Here is a 21,576-nt window from a genome sequence, read left to right on the forward strand (position 1 = left end):
CGGGGGGACGGAGGATTTGAAGTGGGCTCTGCACTGACAGCAGAGAGCCTGATGCAGGGCTGGAACTCACAAATCATGAGATCATGACTCTAGCCAAAGTTGGCCGCTTAATCAACTGAGCCACCCAGGCGCCCCAGAAACTATCCATATTTAAGAGAAAGTTGACAGAATTATAAGGGAATGAAAAGGACCAACCTGTTTCTAAGAATCAGACTCCTTGGACTCAAGTCACCATGGACTATTTCTGCTCTGTGTAGTTTCTCCACTATTGTCAAAAGGTTATAAATAACCAACACTATTATTTCATGGGTAATAAGTTCACTGTGTTGAAGAAGATCCTGGAAACAAAAGGACAGAAAATTCACATACTTCTTAAGTTGGGATGATTGTACTTAAACTTAATACCTTGCTACCTGCTGCTTTGTACTCTTCCTTGTCGTTCTCTACTAGAATTTGGGCTCCTTTGTAGTTGGGTCTTTGTCCCAGTGTTAACAACATTGCTCTCCTGTGAGGCTGTAAGGGTTTGATGAAATAATGGATGAAGAACATCAAGGATTAGCCGGGCCCATAATAGGTGCTCTATAAATGGTAGTTTCATTCCAACCATTTTAGAAAATTCATATTACCATCAAAATATGCAACAAAACCTTCTTAAGAACATGCCAAAGAATAGAATGATATATTGTATTTGGGTTCTAAAAATAATCTAGTGGGGGATAGCACAGACAAAACAAGAGTAGCAAAAATAGACCATTCCTTATGTAAGGAGTTTGGAAGTTGCCACTCTGTCCTAACAAGTAAAAAGCTTAAAAGACTGAAAAACCAACTCTTCTACGATCTATAAGCATGGGAGGGGGTGGGGAAGGTCCCTCACACTTCTGTGAGTTTTATGTCTAGGAACTAGATCCGGTTCTCACACTAAACATTGGAGAAAAATTCTCTGTGCTTCTAGAGGGGGAGTGGAAAAGGAACCATTTTGAAACAGGCCAGAGCACTCTGTTCTTAAAAAGCTCTGTCTCAGGAGAAACTAGTTGACCAGAGCCTAACCTGCTAGAGTATTCTCAGAGCCTACTTGACCTGTGGAAGGGAAATACCCAACTGCAGCCCACTCTAGCCATCCTGTCCCACCTAAGGGAGGAGAAATACTTGTGAAGTACACAGTCCAGAGGCAAAGGCTCACTATAAAAGAACATAAATCATAGAACTATACAATGCTTTCCTTCCCCTCACACCTTATCACCACATTATTAAAGGCCTATTTATAGCAGTTCTTTTTACCCAGTACATCATGTCTGGCTATCAAGAAAAATTATAAGACATACTAAAAGGCAAAAAACACAATTTAAAGAGACAAAGCAAGCATCAAAACCAGACATGGAAAGAATATTGGAATTATCACACCAGGAATTTAAAATAAGAGTGGTCATGAGCTGATGATGATCATAGTTAGATGACTAGGTCGTTGCACAATGCTATTTTTGTCTATGTTTGAAAATTGACATAATAAAAAGTTAAAAAAATACCAAAGAAGTTCTTGGTCAAGAGAACTTGGGAAAGGAAAATGATCAATGCTTTTAATTTATAATTTTGTTGTTGTTGTTATTCTGAGAGAGAGACAGAGCAGACACAAGCAGGGGTGGGGCAGAGAGAGAGGGGGGCAGAGAGAATCCTAAGCAGGCTTCACAGCCAGCATGAGCCTGACACAGGGCTCCATCTCAGGACTGTGGGCCCATGACCCGAGCTGAAATTAAAGAGTCCAAAGCTTAACCAACTGAGGCACCCAGGCACTCTTTAATTTATAATTTAACTGATCTATTTCTAGAAGATTAACAGGAATCTTGCACTAAATTCATATGCTAAATGGAACACAAATATGCTTATATATTATTCAAACCTGAAGAGTGAAGCAGTTTATATATTGGTGCCAAACAATACAACCATCTTGGTATTGGTAACAGCTGCACAAATGATCATACTCCTCATTCAAACGTTCCTTTAACTTGAGGTTGATATAAAAGTCCCATGGGACAGGTTGAGAGGACACCTGTAAGAAATTTTAAAAATAAGAGCTATCAGAATCTATGGTTATGGCTGGCAGATTGAAAACATTCCCTCCAGCCCTTATGATACTACAACAGAAATAACAATAAAAGAATGTTTTAAAAGTCATAAATCTATAATAAAAAAACACAGCAGCAACAAATTCTGGAAGCTGGAAGGAGAACAGTACGAGGCAATCCACTTAGCAGACCCAAGGAAAGCTGATTCTAGCAGTGGAGAAAGCTGAGAGCAACCAAATTTATGCTACAAGACCATCTCCCCACAGTATAAAACTGATGGCACCAATTACCTACAGAAGTAAGGGTGGAGGTGAAGCCAATACAGGAGTGGATGAACTCCATTAACGTGGAAGTTAGGAGTAACTTAACGTGGAAGTTAGAAGTACAGGAGTAACTCCTGTAGCCCAGACTCTTCTCCATTCTAGAAGACCAAAAGTTAACCCCTAAAGAGTATAAAACAGAAGGGCTCTGGACTAGAGGACACCAGGCATTGTTAAGAGTTGGGGGGAAGAGGAAAAAGTTTATATATCAAATGTTAAGATGCACCTTTCCACCCCTCCACTCTCCAGACTAATTTTCCCACTTCGTTTTCAGGAAGCTAGCAGCCAGGATTATATGATCAAGGCAGGATATTAGAAGTTTTCTCTGAAGGGTCTGATCAGCTTAAAAGAAAAGACCTCAAGGATTGAGGCATTTATTGAATGGCCATGTGAAACTCTTCTTACAGTGAGGCCCAACAGTGTCAAGGTTCTATATCAAAGAGCTTTAAATTAGCTTTTAGAGTCCCATGTTTATATATGAATAGAAAGTCAAAGTCTTGAAGAAAGCTTCTAATATGAAAGACTGAATTCAAAACAGACAAAAGGAAACAGATGATGCAGGGAGAAAAAAAATTTAAAGCATCATAAATATACTCAGAGAGAAAAGGAATGTTCCACCTTTGAAATGAAGAATGTTAGAGAAGAAAAACTTGAGAATAAAAAAGAGCTCTTACAAATCAAATGCATGACAAAAGAAATGAAAAATCCAATAAAAGTTCTGAAAATAAAGTTGACAAAACATTCCAGAAAGAAAAAAAAAAAAAGAGAAAAAGAGAAAAAAGATAAGATTTTTAAAGGATCTCTAAGCGACTCCATGTCCTAATAAAAAGAATTCTAGAATGAGAGAACAGAGAAGACTTAAAAGAAGAAATAATTTATTCTTTGAAGAAAAATTTCTCAAAACTGAAGGAGTTTCGGGATTAAAATGGCCATCCAGTGTCTAGTGTACGGGAGATAATAGGTTTTTAACAAAACATAATATACTTGTGGAATTTCAGGACACTGGGGACAAACATAAGATCCTACAAGGATTCCCAGAGAGGGAAAAACAGTCTCACACAAAGAATGGCAAAAGACTTTAGAAAGCAAGGCCCCAAGCCAAAAGATAATAAAGCCTATCTTCAAAATTCTAAGGAAAAAAAGTTTTGAACCTAGAATTGTAATATCCAGTCAAACTACCAATCAAGTAAAGATGTGGAGTAAAGAATTTTCTGACATGAAAGATTTCAAAAATATGTATAACATATGCATCCTTTCTCAGGAAGCTACTAAAATATGAGACCTTAAACCAAGAAAGAAAGAAAAATGGGAGCCAGTATTACTGGGCATCCAATGTAAGAAAGAGGTAACATGAATCTCTAGGATAATGGTGAATGGAAATGTCAAGGTAATACTGTGTGAGTGTGAGTGAGTGAGTGAGTGTGTGTGTGTGTGTGTGTGTGTGTGTGTGTGTGTCAAGCACAGAATGTAACTTATCCAGATTGGAGCAGGCCAGAAAATTTCGGGATATTTCCTAAAAAAGATAACATTGATAGAATACTTAGTATGTTTAGACATATTAAGAGATTTACACAATAGCCTCTCATTTTTGATATCTCATCCTGACATATAATGGTGAGTGATTTCTTGGTGTCTCACTGACTTTTCTATCAGGAAGCTGATAGACTATTCAAAGGATTTGATGGTACCATGGGGCCACAATCACTGCCTCAACCCACATTGTTTTGGTTTTTTTTTAACAAGATAATTGAAATGACAAAGAACCAGTCCCACCTTTATTATGGTTAACTCTGCAGAGTTTCTTGGTGTCACCCAGAATAATTTATAATCTTCACATATTAGGTATTCTTGTTTAATGCAATAATCCTCATGACCTGTTAAGAAGGTATGATTCCATTTAAAAATCGTGAATGTATATAGCTCCTTAACTTTTACTTCCTGGTTTAAGGGCTAAAGGCACTTTGTATTTGCCAGTTAGCAGCATCGAGAATACTTTTCAAAATCATTTGTTAAAAGTTGAAAGAGGGGAAGACAGAATCTCTATTGTTACTGGGACATGAACTTATCAGTGTGTCAACTCTATAATGCTGTTTCATTTTGCTACAATGCTGTTTGTTTTTTTAAAGGATGGGTAATTTTTTTTAATTAAGTAAACTCTACCCCCAATGTGGGGCTTGAACTCATTACCTGAGATCAAGAGTCACACGCTCTACTGACTGAGCAGGCCAGGAGCCCCTATAATGCTGTTTCTTATAATCCAAAAATATTTATTGTGCTCAAACATCAAGCTCAAGTACAAATAATCACTTACTTGTATACTGTCATACAAAAAAACCCACTTACCAATGATACTTACCTAATTCAATTTCCTTTCCTATTTCCATCCTGGGCATTGGTCTATCTTCTACAAAAAATTCTGCTGAGGCCCTCAGCTCTGATAGAGACTTTAGTAGTTGTCTGCGATACCGTGGACACCAGGGTGACTGAGTAGGGTTGTCTGGGAGAAAAAAAAGTTGACAAAGGGATCACCCCAAAACCTCAATGTGTATTATAAACAGAGGCGGGGGGGGGGGGGACCCAAAACCAAGATTGCACAGTCAACACTGCTAACCTAACAGCACTCATATTTCAGGTCTTTATGCTGTTCAGGTGGTACTGATTCATTCTAGAAGTTTCATAATCTATGGTAACTTTTCTAGAGAACAAAACATAAAGATCAGTTTGCTGAGATAAATAAGTATTCACTAGACATGAATGCAGATGTATGTTTGTTTACTAGTGGTACATATGAAGCTACCTGCAGTCTCATTAGTAAGCTCCAGTTTCTCAGGAATTTGAAGACATTTGATGGAGGAGGAACTTGTAACTGAGGCAGAAGACCCAGAGTACCCAGAGGAGTGTGTTGCTTCTCGGCTGTCTTCGATAATTGGGCTGAAAGAACCACAAATGAGTCAGTCCTCACAGGGATAATATATATTAACTCATCTTTGTTATTTTATTTAATATTCATTTTAATTCAATTTAATTTTCAAAGTCCATTATTTTCCTGAAACAGATATAGATTCATAATCAGAATCTAGGTGACTTTATCTACCTTGGCTGACAAGCAACACTCAGCATTAGATTTTCTAAATTTATGCTTTATTCACCTAATCCATACTAAATGCCTACTCTACATCTATTCTAAACTACTGGGAAACATTGACTAAGATACCAACTTTCTTCTTGGTTATCCTGTCTGTGGACTTTTTATTCTTCAATAAGAAAAGGTCAAGAAAGAGAAAGTGAAACCCAAATCACCCATGATAATGCTAGCAAATGTGATAAAAAGTTTGTTAGGAAAAAAAATCTGAAAATGCAGTTTTAAAAGCATAAATTGGCAAATTAAAGAATATTCCTAAAACTAAAATTTGTTTACATTTGCCAACTTTTAAATATAGTCAGCCCACGGCTCTTTATGCCATTCCCTCAATACCATTCTTTATTCACTGCCACCTCTCCATTAAAAGATACTTTAAAAAAGTACATTTCTACTTGCTTATCTGAAATCAGTGTATCCAGCTATTCCACTACTATTTTTTTTTAATTTTTAAATGTTTATTAATTTGAGAGAGAGACAGAGCATGAGTGGGGGAGGGGCAGAGAGAGAGGGAGACACACAATCTGAAGCAGGCTCCAGGCTCTGAGCTGTCATCACAGAGCCTGGCATGGGGCTTGAACTCGTGAAACAGGAGAGATCATGACCTGAGCCAAAGACGGCTGCTTAACCGACTGAGCCACCCAGGTGTACCATATTCTACCATTATTTAAAACTCGATTTTAAAGGCAAAACAAAATCTCTCCCCAACAGGTACACTTTGCCAAGTTCCCTCAAAGACACCATAATCCTCCCGGGCCTCTCAGTCTCATAACCATCACAATTTACTTCTTCTGACCCTCATATTCAAATCAGTTATTAAATCCCATGGACACTTTCTCATGGGGAGTCCTACTGTTGTGTAAAGCAAGCACTCAGCACAGTACCTGGCAGGTAGTAAGAGTTTGATAAATGATCACTATCACTGACAAACACACACAGAATAAAAGATCACTCAAACAATCTGGTTTGTGCAACCTACTATCACCTGAGCTTCTTGATGCTGAGACTTGGATTATAGATGATGCCACAAGCAGTCTGCTGGTCCTCAGAGATCTTCACATCTAGATCCTCCTCCTGCAGCAGTCTCTCAGGATCAGAAGGGAGATCTTTCAAGGACATTATCTCATGAAAAGGAGTAGACACAAATCGAGCTGCTCTGGCAAAGTCGCAAGTGTCTTCTGGGTTAGGGCATATAGTTACATTCCTGAAACCCGTGATAATAGCATCCTCACTCAAGGGCTCAATTCCTGTAAATTCATCCTGAAATAAAAACCACATGAAGTTTAGCTGAAATATTTCAATCAGCATATGGAGCACTCATTGTTTTTACTTAGCGAGACACACATTAGATAAGTGATTTTCAACATAGGGTACAGAAGTAGCATATCACAATCTCTAGGAAAGACGATTTTAAAAACCACATCATAACATCTGAGGAAAAAGGTTTTGTATCATGAAAACAGCAAACAACACATTACCAAAAAAATACACCGAGGATTCTCCACACAAAACAAAAATATCGGACAATGTTTTTTCCCCAACCAATTTCACCTCAGAACTAGAGGAATAATACTTTTCTCCTGACTTTGGCTTAGAAAATGTTCTGATAATCCACTATCCTCCTACCTTTTAAGTCTTCTATGCCAAATGTTGAATTTTAATTTATTTCCTCAGGATAATTCACGGTCATAGTACAAAATATGGAAAACAAAGCATAAAGTATAAAAAATGAAAATATTTAAAATATTCCTTTGCCTTTAAAAGTAATACATGTAGTGGCACCTGGATGACTCAGTCAGTTAAGCCTCCGACTCTTGGTTTGGGTTCAGGTCATGATCTCACAGTTCGTGAGGTCAAGCCCTGAGTCAGGCTTTGGGCTGTCACTGCAGAGCCTACTTGGGATTCTCTCTCTCTCTCCCTCTGCCCCTCCCCCACTTGCTCGCTCTCAAAATAAATAAACTTTATGAATAAAAGTAATACATGTATATGGTTTAAAAAATCAACTAGTTTAAAAGGATATATAGTGAAAAGGTCACCCTCCCTCACTTGACCCCCACACCTCCACTCCAATTACTACTCCCCAGATGCAACTGTTGTTACCATACACATCTGGTAGGTTACGTGCATAAGCATATTCTATACATTTAAAAAAGGAGTTTTACATAAGAGACTCTCAAATACAGAGAACAAACTGAGGGCTGATGGGGACAGGGGTGTGGGGGGGGCAGGGAAAATGGGTGACGGGGATCGAGGAGGGCACTTGTTGGGATGAGCACCGGGTGTTGTATGTAAGTGATGTTTAACGGGACTCTATTCCCAAAGCCAAAAGCACACTGTATACACTGTATGTTAGCTAACTTGACAATAAATTATATAAAACAAACAAACATAAATACATAAATAAGGGGTTTTAGGGGCACCTGGCTGGGTCAGTTCATGGAGCATGAAACTCCTGGTCTCAGGGTCATGAGTTTGAACCCCACGTTGGGCATGGAGCCTACTTAAATAAATTAAAAAGGGGTTCCATAGCAAGTGAAATTATAGCATCTATGCTAGTATGTACTATTCTTTCTCATTATACTTTTAGCCTATTTTCTGTGCTATTAAAAAGTCTTTAAAAACATGAGAGTCACACTGTGGGTCTATCAGAAGTTAACTAACTTTTTTAGGTTATTCCCATTTTTTACTATTATAAAAAAACTACTTTAAATATCCCTGTACATTTAAATCTTTAGGAATATCTTAGTTTTCTGGGGAATAATTCCTAAAAGTAGAATTATCAGGTCAAAAAGGCTGTAAGTAGTAAGATTCTTTACACATATTGCCAAGCTGCCTTGGCTTGGTGATACAGGGACACTGTATCACTTTATATAACATTTACCTGCAGTATATAAGAGTGCCTATTTCATTTAACTATGAATACTAGATATTAATTTTCTAGATCGTTATGAATTTGACATATACTTTGAATTTCTGACTCAATGTTAGTAAACAGAGGTGAGAGGTACATCTAGACGAAACAATAAATGTAGCTAAAACATTTTAAGATCTAAGCAAGATAGAGGTCTATGGTCTAGGAATATATTTTATGCAAATACTACTTATATGCCCTATTAGTTTAGACATTTTAAATAGAAGTGTTTTCTTAGGGGAGAAATTCTGGTAGGCATCTTTTTTTTTTCTTTTAATTTAAATTCAAGCTAGTGAACATACAGTGTAGTCTAGTCTTGTTTTCAGCAGTAGAACCCAATGATTCATCTCTTACATACGACACCCAGTGCTCATCCCCAAAAGCACCCTCCTTAATGCCCATCTCCCCTTTAGCCCATCCCCCCACCCACCTCCCGTTGGTAGGCACCTATTAACAAAATTCAAGGAAAAGGCTTAAGACAAAAAAATACTAAAATTGACTCCTTTAATAATTCAGTCCATCCCTGAGCACCTGAACCTAGAACCATGGTCTCCAAATCCAGCCGACCTATTCACCGTGTTGTCTGGTGTGTTTCCAGGACACAGTACGTGATGCATCGATCTCCTACATCATTTTCTTTTCACTGCAGTCAGCGGACTAACAGAACTGTTTGGGAAAGTATTTAAAATAAACAAAAATCCCTGCTTGGGCTTTATCCCCGGAAACTCCAATTCAGTACAGATGGAAAGGGGTCTCACCACCTTTAGCCATAAGCAACTGCCTAGGCTTTTCTGGGTTGCTGGACATGTTCTGTATCTTAATCTGGGTAGAGATTGCATGGATATTCACACATGTAAAAATACATCTAGCTGTATAATGAATATTTGTGCAGTTTATTGGATATAAAATATACCTCAATAAGTAAGTAAATAAAAAGAAAACCATGTTTAAAAAAGAAAAACATGTTTACCCTGAGGGATTCATTCTTTAGGATATAGAGAACAATTGCTTTAAATCAGAGCTACTGATCACATCTCCCCTTAAAAGTCTTCAGAGAAAACAATCAGTTCTCTTCAACCTCAAGACAAGTTTCCAGATGCTGATTTGAAGAGAGGGATGATTTGCTTCCCTAGAACTTTAATGAAAATGTCAATGACAAAGGTTCTTTGACTTGAATTCTAAGCAGGGTCTTTGTACCCTAAGGATTATCATGTCACTAGTCCATAGTACTTAAAATAAAACATTACTAAAGAAAAATGGTCTACATAACTTCAAATGTCACAAAAAGCATCTTATATAAAAAGAACAAAGATCCTTTGCTATGTTGGTTTAAAAAAATGCTAAAGGCTTTTCAAAGACGGTGATTTTTCTCCCCACTTGAAAAAACTGAGATATAATTTACATACCAAAAAATTCATACCCTTTAAAGTATGTATTCCATGGTATTTAATATGTTCACAAGGTTGTGCAACCATCACCACTATCTAACTCCAGAACATTTTCAGCACCCCAAAGAGAAGCCCCGTACCCACTGGCAGTCACTCTCCAGCCCCCTCTTTCTAACTCTCTGGAAATCCCTAACCTGTTTTCTGTCTTTATGGATTTGCCCATTCTGGACATTTCATACAAATGGAATCATACAATATGTGGTCTTTGTGTTTGACTTCATTCACTGAGCAAAGTGCTTTCTTTCCTTTTTTTTTTTTTAAGTTTATTTATTTTGAGAGAGAGAGTGTGTGTGCAGGCACAGATGCGAGCAGGGAAGGGGCAGAGAGGGAAGGAGAGACAGAGAATCCCAAGCAGATTGCACACTGTCAGCCCAACTTGGGGCTTATTCCTATGAACTGTGAGATCATGACCCACAAACCATGAAGTCAAGAGTCAGACGCTTAACCAACTGAGCCATCCAGGTGACCCAGCAAAGTGTTTTCAAGGTTCATCTATATCATAAGATTTATCCGTATGGCATTTCTTTTTATGGCTGAATAGTACTCCATTGTATGGATGTACATTTTGTTTATGCATTAGTTGATGGACACTGCGCTGTTTGTACTTTTTGGCCACTATAAATAATGTTGCTATGAACATTCATGTACAAGTTTTTTTAATGTAAATATATTTTTAATTCTCTTGGATATATACCTAGGAGAGAATTGCTGGGTCATACATACGGTAACTGTTTAACATTTTGAGGAACTGCCAAGCTGTTTTCCAAAGTGGCTGTATCATTTTATATTCCTACCAGCATTGTATGAGGGTTCTCATTCCTCCGCATCCTCACCAACACTTATTATTTTCTGTCTTTGATTATAGCCTTCATTGCTATAGATCACAGCATGTGATATAGTATCTCACTGTGGTTTTGATTTGCATTCTCCAATGACTAATGATGTTAAGTGTCTGTTCATATGCTTAAATTTTAAGCCAGTGATTTTAATTTTAACCCTAGCTTTGTGAGAATTGAATGAAACAATTCACTAGTCTGTTTATATTCACTTAGGAATATTGTTCCTTACACAAACATCTGGAGGCACATCTTCATTCAAGTTGATGCTTTCTGAAGTTTTGAGAATTGCAAGGGGTCTTCGCTGGGCTAAAACCCGTGGGGGATCTGCAGGAGGACTAGAAAAAGACATTTAACAATTTAATTTACCCCATTTAACAATTAATTTTTCTGTTAAAATAGGTAAGAATAACCCCCTAATTCATTCTCATTTATAATAACAGAAGACTTTTAAGTGTCAAACAAAAAGCTTCAAACCTGTTATTTTTTTTTTCTGAAAGAAGAAACTCATCAAAAATGGAGAAAGGTAGACTGGGACCTAAAGAGAAAGAGAATAGATTTATACTCTTAAGAGTAAACACCTATTCTTCAAGACAACTAGGTCAATTAATATTTCGTGCTATTTGGAAGCAGAAAGGTAATCATTTATAATGAACAATTTCAAACATATAAAAGTAGAGATCATTTAAAAACAATTATCTAAACATGGCTGATTGTGTTTCATCTTTATTCACTACCACTACCGCCTAAACCCAACCTCACTCTGGATTATTTTATTTTATTAAAAAAAAATTTTTTTTTAAATTTTTGTTCATTTTTGAGAGAGAGAGAGAGAGAGAGAGAGAGAGAGAGAACAAGCATAAGCAGGGGAGGGGCAGAGAGAGAGAGGGAGACAAAGAGAATCTGAAGCAGCTCCAGGCTCCAAGATGTCAGCACAGAGCCCAACATGGAGCTTGAACCCATGGACCGTGAGATCATGACCTGAGTCAAAGCCGGCCGCTCAACCGACTGAGTCACCCAGGGGCCCCTGCTCTGGATTATTTTATTTTATTTATTATTATTATATTTTTAAACACTAGGGCTAATTTATTTATTTTTTAAAATTTTCTTAATGTTTATTTTTGAGAGACAGAGTATGAGTGTCGGGGCGGGGGGCAGAGAGCAAGGGAGACAGAGGATCTGAAGTGGGATTTGCACTGACAGCAGAAAGCCCGATGTGGGGCTTGAACCCACGAACTGTGAGATCATGACCTGAGCTGAAATCGGACACTTAACCGACTGAACCACCCAGGTGCCCCTGCTCTGTATTATTTTATTTTATTTTTATTTAAAAAAAAATTTTTTTTAACGTTTATTTATTTTTGAGACAGAGAGAGACAGAGCGTGAACGGGGGAGGGTCAGAGAGAGAGGGAGACACAGAATCTGAAACAGGCTCCAGGCGGGGCTCGAACTCACGGACCATGAGATCATGACCTGAGCCGAAGTCAGATGCTCAACCGACTGAGCCACCCAGGTGCCCCTGCTCTGTATTATTTTAAAGCAAATCCAAGATATCACATCATTTCATCTGTAAATATTTCAATATATATTTCTAAAAGAGAGAGGATCTTTCAAAAGGGAATAATCTCAAAACATACCTATAGGATTAAATTTCTGAGTGTCCTATATCCAGTCAGAAGATTCACATTTTACCAAAATTGTTTAGAAAGTTGGGACTGGGAATGCAAAGTGAGATTTATATATTATGGTTGAAATGCCTGTTTTAAAATTTTTTATTTTATTTTAGAGAGAGAGGGAGAGTACTCATGAGTGGGGAGAGGGGCAAAGGGGGAGAGAGAGAATCCCAAGCAAGCAGGCTCTGCACTGTCAGTGTGGAACCCAAGGCGGGGCTCGAACTCATCAACTTTGAGATCATGACCTGAGCTGAAATCGAGTTGGATGCTCAAGGAACCGGGCCACCCAGGCGCCCCTTAAATGCCTCTTAAAACACTTTGATTCTATAGGGTTTGTTGGTCGTTTTAGTAATTTTTTTGTTCACCTACAATGTTTGCTCTATAATGCTGGATATTTCGCCAGTTACATCCCCTTAAGTTGTTTAACATGTTCCTCCAGGTTTTGTATTTCCTACAAACTGGTGGTTAAAATTAGGGGTTCAATCTGATTCTTTTTTTTTTTTTAAACTACTTATAGGTGGATATTTATCTTTTACAACTCTTAAAGTATTTTTAAATGAAAAGAGAACAAATGTGAATATAAAATAGCTTTAGTTTTAAACTTTTTTTCCCTTTCTTCCAAAAAACTACTTTCTTGGCTGCTGGATCCTACTGATAGCTCAGTATACACCAGCTAAGGTGGAAGATTATTCGGTAGTTAATATAAATTTAAATTTACATTTAAACATTTCAAAGCATTGAGGAATCTTACAAAAACAAAAAACACTCTCTTAAATGTCTATCCTATCCTAAATCATATGCTTATAACTGAATTCCATGGTTCCCTCTGTTTTCTTACAATTCCCTTTACCATAATACTACAATATACTACATATTACATAATGTGTTTGTTATCACCAAGTTTTTCATGAGATTATCAAATACAACTCACCTTTAGAATGAGGTTGCTCTTGCCAAATGTTTTCTGCAAGTGAAGTCTCCCTGGAAAGAAACTTGTTTTAAAACATGTGCTAAGTACCCACAGAAAGAATTATCTTAAAAGTCCAAGAGGGGTTTTCATCAAATATAATCCTCACTCTACGATAAAGGAAATATTCTGGTACTGTCTATCCAAATTTTTTAAGAAGATAAAACCTTCAGTCATTAAAAATGTTATACAAGTATATTTAATAATGGATATCATAACATTAGCAGTGTAAGTCGATTACAAAATAGTAAACTCTCATTTTCATCAAACAAAACAAAAACAGAACACAAAAGGATATACTTATGCTAATAGCAGTAATCTCTTGGTGGTAGAAATGGGTGGTTTTATCTTTTAAAAATTATATTTGATTGTTTAAGAAACATACTATTTTTTTTAATGGAAAAAAGTCTGTACCCTGTCTTCCTTCATCAGCATCGGAGCTTATGTTGTGACAAAGACTTGCAAAAGTTACGTCTTGATAGTATAAAAGACTTCAAGTCACTAGAGTCAAAGATTGGTTCTAAATGGCCTCCTATAAGCATTATCCCATCCGCCAATGTGGTCCTACCTGGCACAAGAGTTTACTGGACAAACAGAATTGGATAGAGCCATTCCTGGTATTTCCTGAGACTCTGATGCAATTTGCAGTTCAGCTGTTTCCTTCGTAGGCATCTTCTCTTCTTGCTATTTGCATTAAACACACAAAATCAATGTGTCTCTCCTACCTACAAAATTCTACCTATTTTCAAGCGTTAGCTCCGAAATTAGGTTTACCATACTCTTCCCCTAGATATCCACTAACCATATAAATATCTATACTATAAAACTTCTTTCCAATAATTTACGTTCCTAGTATAAACTGGTTCTGTTTTACTCAACTGGGCAGCGCCAAGATTTACTAAATTTCTTTGGGTAACCCCATTCAGGGGAACATGACTAGAACAAAAAGCTAAAGGTCAGAAACTACAAAATAATAGTTTAGAGTGTAACTAAGAAGTCAATAAATTGTCACTTCTAGTGACACAATTTCCATTTGCAGTCTTCATCTGTTATATTACTTTCCTGATGGACTTAATTGCTACTAATAGCTATGAAACTACCAGAAACTGAATAGATTTGGGAGGACTTTTACCTTCTATGCTTTTATATTGTTTAAATTTGTTTCAATAAGCATAGTTTTCTATATTAAAAAAAAAAAAAGAGAAATGACCTGATCACCCGTTCTTTCTTGCTGAGTAGTTTGAATTTCTTTTAGCTTCTTTTCCATCTCTTCAATCTGTTTCTGCATTTCTGCTCTCTTCTCTGCACTGGTCAGTAGCTCAGCTAGAAAGGGTAAGGTTGGCTGATGCATTATTCCTCATAGCAATTTATTGTCAAAAACTGTCTTTGGAGCTCATGGCCTCAACAAACATACTAATATTACAGATAAGAATAATATAGATGGAACAAAGTCCTCTAATTGAGGTCTAGGTCTCTGTTCATTCATTTACTTAGTCAATAAAAACCAGAATATTTGTGATGTGCCAAGCACAACTCTGAGCATTTATATTTCAGTGGTGCATAATACAAAGTCCTTGGTCATGTGACACTAACATCCAACCTGAGGGGACACACACACACACACACACACACACACACACAAATTAACAAGAAAATCAGTGTTAAAAATAAAATGAAATAGGTGATGTGAGAATGTGTGACTGAGTAGGGGGATGGAGGTCAGGAGCTACTTAAGACCGGTAAGCAGAGAAGGGACACCTGGGTGGCTCAGTCGGTTAAGCATCAGACTTTGGCTCAGGTCCTGATCTCGCAGTTCACGAGTTCAAGCTCCATGTAGGGCTCTGTGCAGACAGCTCAGAGCCTACAGCCTGCTTTGGATTTTGTGTCTCCCCCTCTCTCTGCTCCTCCCCGGCTTGTGCTCTTTCTCTCTCTCAAAAATAAACAAACATTAGAAAAAAACAAAACAAAACAGTAAGCAGGGAAGATCATTTTAATATTATAAAATGCTCATCTGCTGTGAGCAAAATGGACTATGGTAAGGCCAGAATGAGCGCAGAAAGTCTAGTTGCAGTAGTCTACCCAAAAGATGGTGGTTTGGATTAATAATGAGAATGGTAAAAAAAATAAAAATAAAAAAATAATGAGAATGGTGATAAAGAAAAGATGTGGGAATATTTTGGTGGTAAAGTTGATAGGCTTACCCATTAGATGTCGGGGAATGGTACGGAAAGAGGGATCAGAGATGACTTCTGGTTTTTTTTGGCCTCAACCATCTGGGTGCATGGTGTTGCCTTTTACTGAAATGGAGATGCCTATGGTATGTGTACACACATACTGTGTGTACACATGCTGGGGTATAGTTTGTGGCAGAAATCAATAATTCTGTTCTGGCTATGTTGAGATTAAAATGTCTATTAGAATAGCCAATGGATACAAGCAACTAAATATGAGTCTGGAGTTCAGGTGAAATGTCAGGGATGGAGATATAAATTTGAGAGTCCATGGCTTATAAACAGTATTTAATACATTACTTAGTGATACCTGTAGAAAGAAAGGATAACTGGAATATTCCAAGACTCTATCCTGGGCCTCAAGAAGAGGTCTCTGATGAGAAGAATAGCAGTAAAGGAAACTGAGAGGGAATACACACCAAGGAAAAAGCCAAGAGAAGCATTTCATAAAGAAGTAGTTCATCAACTGTGTCAAATGAAGGCAAAAGATCAATAAATAAAGATCAAGACTGAGAAATGGCCACTGGACTTAGCAAAAAAAAAAAAAAAAAAAGGTTTCTGGTTACCATGATCAGAGCTGCTTCACTCGAATAGAGGGAATGCTTGAGAAAATAATGGGCAGTTAAGAAGAAACTCTTCTGTGAACTAGATTAATACACATACCTTCCCTTCGCTCTTTTAATTTCTTCCGGAAAACTTCAGCCCGGATCTCTTCAAAGGAGAACTCCCCTACTCCTGCATAAATCTTCTCCTTACAATACATCATCTTCTCTTTCTTCTCCTGAGACTCTTGCTGATGGCTTTGAACTCTTTGCAGAAGATCTCCTTCTTCCTTTCCAGGTTTTCTTGTGCTTAGAATGTGGTTTATACTGGGTTCAATTTTACATGGTGTCCTAAGGAAGCAAAATAATTATTATTCACCATACAGATCAAATGAATTATTTCTTTTATGTCTTGACAGAACATAGAAATGATGTCAATGGCACTATGTATAATTGATTTCAAAAAATAAGAACAAAGAAGATTGAGGAAAAAGGCTAAAAAATAATTCACACAGGTCATCAACAATTATGTTCTGAGTACTACAATGTTATGATGAGGCAGGAAATTAACCATAAGGGTAATCAAATAGGTTATATACCTTATAGGTGAAAATAAATGTGAATATTATATCTTAATCAAACCCAATGAATGAGGGATATCTGGGTGGCTCAGTCAGTTGAACATCTAACTCTTGATTTCAGTTCTGGTCATGATCTCATGGTTCATGGGGTTGAGCCCCACATCTGGCTCTGTGCACTGTGAGTGCAGAGTCTGCTTGGGATTCTCTCTCCCCCTCTCTCTCTGCCCCTTTGCTGCTAGCAGGCATGCACTCTCTCTCTCACAAAATAACTTAAAAAAAAAAAAAAAAACTTAAAACAAAATAAACTTAAAAAAAAACCCAAATGAAAGAAAGTTAACCTCTACATTACAGCCCATTTTCTACTGTTTCACACCAAAAACAGTTAGTTAGGAATACAGCATTTAGGGAATTAATAATGTGAAGTTCAAGGTTCTCAGCTGAGGGGGAGAAAATGAGCGTACTAATATAGGTTTGAAAAGAATGAAGCATAAAGTACTTCACACAAAATGGGGCAGATGTTCTCAATTCTGGCTATGGATCAGAATCACTTATATACCTTTTATTTCCTTATATGCCTTTTTACAACTAAAGATATCTGGTCCCTACACCAGATCCACTAAATCAGAACCTTTAATGCTAGGGTCCAAGCATCTACATACTTAAAAGGCTTCCTCAACTTGTTCAATCTGATAAAGGACATCTACAAAAACCCCACACAAACATCATACTTAATAATGAAAGACTGAATGCTTCTCCCTTAAGATCAGGAACAAGATAAGAAGGTCCATTCTTGCCACTTCTATTCAAAACTGTACTGGAAGTTCTAGTCAGGGCAATTAGGTAAAAAAAAAAAAAAAAAAAGAAAGAAAGCAGAGAGAAAGAAAGAAAGAAAGAAAGAAAGAAAGAAAGAAAGAAGGCATCCAAATGGGATAAGAAGTAAAATGGTCTCTACTTGCAGATAACATGATCTTACATATAGAAAATCCTAAGAATCTATAATAAAAATTATTAGAGCTAATAATGAGTTCACCAAAGAAGCAGGATATAAAATTAATATATAAAAATCAATTGTATTTTATACAATGAACAATCTGAAAATGAAATTAAGAGAACATTTGTATTTACAATAGCACCAAAAGAATGAAATATTTCAGAATAATTTTTAAAAAAGAAATGTTACTAGACACCAAAGAAAATATACAGATGGCAAGCAAACACATAAAAGATGCTCAATCATATATTATCAGGGAATTACAAATTAAAACAATAATGAGATACCACAACATATCTATTAGAATGGTTAAAATCTAAAATACTGACAACACCAAATGCTGACAAGGATGTGGAGGATTAGGAACTATCATACCATTGCTGGTATGAATGAATGCAAAATGGTACAGCCACTTTGGAAGATAGTTTGGCACTTTCTTACAAAGATAAACTTAGTCTTAAAATCAAATCCAGCTATATGAGTTGAAAATTTATGTCTATATAAAACTCTGCACTAAGGTATTTATAGTAACTTTATTCATAATTGCCAAAATTGGAAGCAAGCAAGATGTCCTCCCATAAATGGATAAATATCCATACAATGGAATATCATTCAGCACTAAAAATAAATGAGCTATTATGCCACAAAAAGATATGAAGAAACCTTAAATTCATATTACTGAGAAAAGCCAGTCTGGAAAGCTTACATACTGTTTTTTTTTTTTCCAACTATAAGACTTCTGGGAAAAGGCGGAACTATAAAGACAATTTATTTTTTTAATTTTTTTTAAATTTAATTTAATTTTATTTTTTTTATAACTTTTTTTTTAAATTTTTTTTTTTAACGTTTATTTATTTTTGAGACAGAGAGAGACAGAGCATGAACAGGGGAGGGGCAGAGAGAGAGGGAGACACAGAATCTGACACAGGCTCCAGGCTCTGAGCTGTCAGCACAGAGCCGACGCGGGGCTCGAACTCACGGACCGTGAGATCATGACCTGAGCCGAAGTCGGACGCTTAACCGACCAAGCCACCCAGGCGCCCCTAATTTTATTTTTTTAACGTTTATTTATTTTTGAGACAGAGAGAGACAGAGCATGAACGGGGGAGGGGCAGAGAGAGAGGGAGACACAGAATCGGAAGCAGGCTCCAGGCTCTGAGCCATCAGCCCAGAGCCTGACGAGGGTTTAGAACTCACGGACCGCGAGATCGTGACCTGAGTTGAAGTCGGACGCTTAACCGACTGAGCCACCCAGGCGCCCCTATAAAGACTAAAGATCAGTGGTTGCCAGGGAGTTGAGGGAGGGATAAATGAACTACTGGAATGCAGGGGAAGTTTTAGGGCAGTGAAACTACTTATGTGACACTGTAATGATGGACACATGAAAAACTCATAGAACTGTAGAACACACTGGAGTACTAATAAACTATAAACTTTAGTTAATAATATATCAATATTGGTGCGTCAATTACAACAAATGAATCACACTGATGCAAGATGTTAATAGGCAGAATTGTGTGCAGGGTTGAGGATGAAGTACATGGGAATGCTGTACAATTTTTCTATAAATCTAAGCTCAAAAAATAACATCTACTCATTTTTTTAAAAAGTGTAAAACTTCGGGGCACCTGGGTGGTTCAGTCAGTTGAGAGTCCAATTTCAGCTCAGGTCATGATCTCGCAGTTTGTGAGTTCAAGACCCACAACTGGGCTTGCTGCTGTCAGCACAGAGCCCACTTTGGATCCTCTGTCCCTTCTCTCTGCCCCTCTCCCACGTGTGCTGTCTCAAAAATAAATAAACATTTAAAAAATTAAAAAAAATAATAAATAAAAAGTGTAAAATTTTATTCTGAAAACTATGAAACACTGTTGAAAGAAATGAAAGAAGATATAAATAAGAGATATACCATGTCCATGGATCTGAAGATTTAATATTATTAAGATGGCAATATTCATTAAATTGATCTACAGATTCAGAACACAATCTATATCACAATCCCAGCTGGCTATTTTGCAGAAATTACCAAGATGATCCTAAAATTCAAATGGAATTGCAAGGGGACCAGAATGGTCAAAACAATCTTTAAAAAAAATAAATAAATAAATAAGGGGGAGCCTGGGTGGCTCGCTCAGTCGGTTAAGTGCTGGACTTCGGGTCAGGTCATGATCTCACAGTTCGTGGGTTTTGAGCCCCACGTCGGGCTCTGGGATGCCAGCTCAGAGCCTGGAGACTGTTTTGGATTCTGTATCTCCCTCTCTCTCTGTCCCTCCCCCGCTTGCTCTCTTATCTCTCTCTCTCTCTCTCAAAAATAAATAAATAAACATTAAAAAAAAAAAAAAGGAAGAAAGAAAACAAAATGTGTCTGGTTACTTTCATCTCCACAAAGAAGGAAATCCCCTTGGGAACCAAGATAGGTGTCCCTGCTCACTGTTAATTTCCACCTCAAAATGTCTGGAAATCAAACTCACATAACTGGCTGTTGTGCAGTTTCTTCAACATATGGAGTAAAACTGGGAAGCAGAGAAGGTACTGCTGTCACAGAAGCCGTACTGCCACGAGTCTGGCAATGCAGAAGAAAATGAAAATTACCATAGTGTTCCATTCTAACACAATATATGCAGACCATGCCTAATTATTCAAGAGGAATTAAAAGAGATGCTGAAACTACTTCTCTACTCAAAATGTGAAGTCTGTGTTATGTGTGCAAATACACTGGATCCAAAAGTCCTTACCCTGTATTCCAAAGGCCTGCCTGTGTTCCATGGGCCTGCTTGCAGCTCGTTCTCCTTGGCCCTGGACACAGGGCGTGCTATCCACGGCTGAGCTGTAGGCTTAGACAACTCTGCTCTAGAGGCTTCATCAGCATTTTCATCAAAAATAGTAACTCTGGAATTACTTTGCATCTGTTGAGGAACTGGATTTTGGAGTCCTCTGTTCTGGTTTGGAGCTAGGAGAAAAACATTAAAACTTTAAGTAAAATCTTTAATTATCAATCTAGATGCCAGATAAAGCATACCCAATCATTCCTCAAATCAAGGAGATTACTTCTACTACCATAGAAACAAAGAGATTTTTTAAAATAATAATATTTTAAAACCTTAAATGAATCGAATTACTAACTTTTGAATCCATTCTGTTTGTTACTTATTCTGTCCCTCCTTTCCCTCACTTCCAATCTTTTATTTATAGATATTTTAAAAAATTCTACCTCTTCCTTCAGTCACCATTCTAACATTGTCTAGTTTTCTCAGAGATTAACCTAACCTAAATTGTCATTTTTCAATTTAAAATTTTTCTCTCAATGCAAATAAGCTGCAATGTGCTGAATCTAGAGAAGACAAATTAGCCCATTTATTAGTGGTGCTCTCTGTTATGGGGTTCTTTATTACAACCAAGCTTCAGTATGATCTGGATGAAATATTCTTTAGGTCTATATACTCCCTATACACTAATTCTAGGATACATTTTGAATAATGGTAAGTTAATACCAGGAAAGGAGTTAGAGATTTTTCAAAATTCTGGTCTATAGGTCTAACTGCTATAAATGTAGTAAAAGCTTATTGCTCTCTATACTTTCTGCCCAATTTTGCTGTAAATCTAAAACTTCCCTAAACGTAGTGAATTAAAAAAAAAAAAAAGCCCATGGTTAATCATCTTTACGTGCACAAAGCAGAGTCTAATTTCTGGCCCCCAAAAAGCTTGAAGACCATATTAACACATTCTCTGAGGCTTTGGTTTTATGTAAGTTTAATTTGACAATACTAGCTATATTATTGAATATCTTCTTTCAACTAACAACTCAAGTTCAGAAACTCTTGATGCTTCCTATATATTAGGTTTTTCTTAATTAAGACACAAAATTGCTGACATGTTTTG

The 21,576-nt window shown here is 37.0% G+C and overlaps 1 protein-coding gene across 3 annotated transcripts in view; it reads right to left on the minus strand.

Moving 5' to 3' along the window:
- The window catches only part of BUB1B (BUB1 mitotic checkpoint serine/threonine kinase B), a 49,578-nt gene that overhangs the window by 4,578 nt on the left and 23,424 nt on the right, over positions 1–21,576 (minus strand). For 2 of the 3 annotated variants that reach the window (XM_015064934.3, XM_027066917.2), the window contains 14 exons: positions 20,433–20,647; positions 20,169–20,260; positions 16,250–16,479; positions 14,566–14,678; positions 13,924–14,039; positions 13,320–13,369; positions 11,192–11,252; positions 10,947–11,052; positions 6,505–6,779; positions 5,178–5,311; positions 4,737–4,877; positions 4,154–4,254; positions 1,895–2,044; positions 196–338 (listed from right to left, as the gene is read on the minus strand). In XM_015064934.3, coding sequence (XP_014920420.2) covers positions 196–338; positions 1,895–2,044; positions 4,154–4,254; positions 4,737–4,877; positions 5,178–5,311; positions 6,505–6,779; positions 10,947–11,052; positions 11,192–11,252; positions 13,320–13,369; positions 13,924–14,039; positions 14,566–14,678; positions 16,250–16,479; positions 20,169–20,260; positions 20,433–20,647 — 1,927 coding nt within the window. The remainder of the gene's footprint in view (positions 1–195; positions 339–1,894; positions 2,045–4,153; positions 4,255–4,736; positions 4,878–5,177; positions 5,312–6,504; positions 6,780–10,946; positions 11,053–11,191; positions 11,253–13,319; positions 13,370–13,923; positions 14,040–14,565; positions 14,679–16,249; positions 16,480–20,168; positions 20,261–20,432; positions 20,648–21,576) is intronic. The other variant, XM_053224167.1, reaches the window with a different exon arrangement.

This window comes from Acinonyx jubatus, chromosome B3, assembly GCF_027475565.1.
Source record: "Acinonyx jubatus isolate Ajub_Pintada_27869175 chromosome B3, VMU_Ajub_asm_v1.0, whole genome shotgun sequence".
Taxonomy (NCBI): Eukaryota; Metazoa; Chordata; class Mammalia; order Carnivora; family Felidae; genus Acinonyx; species Acinonyx jubatus.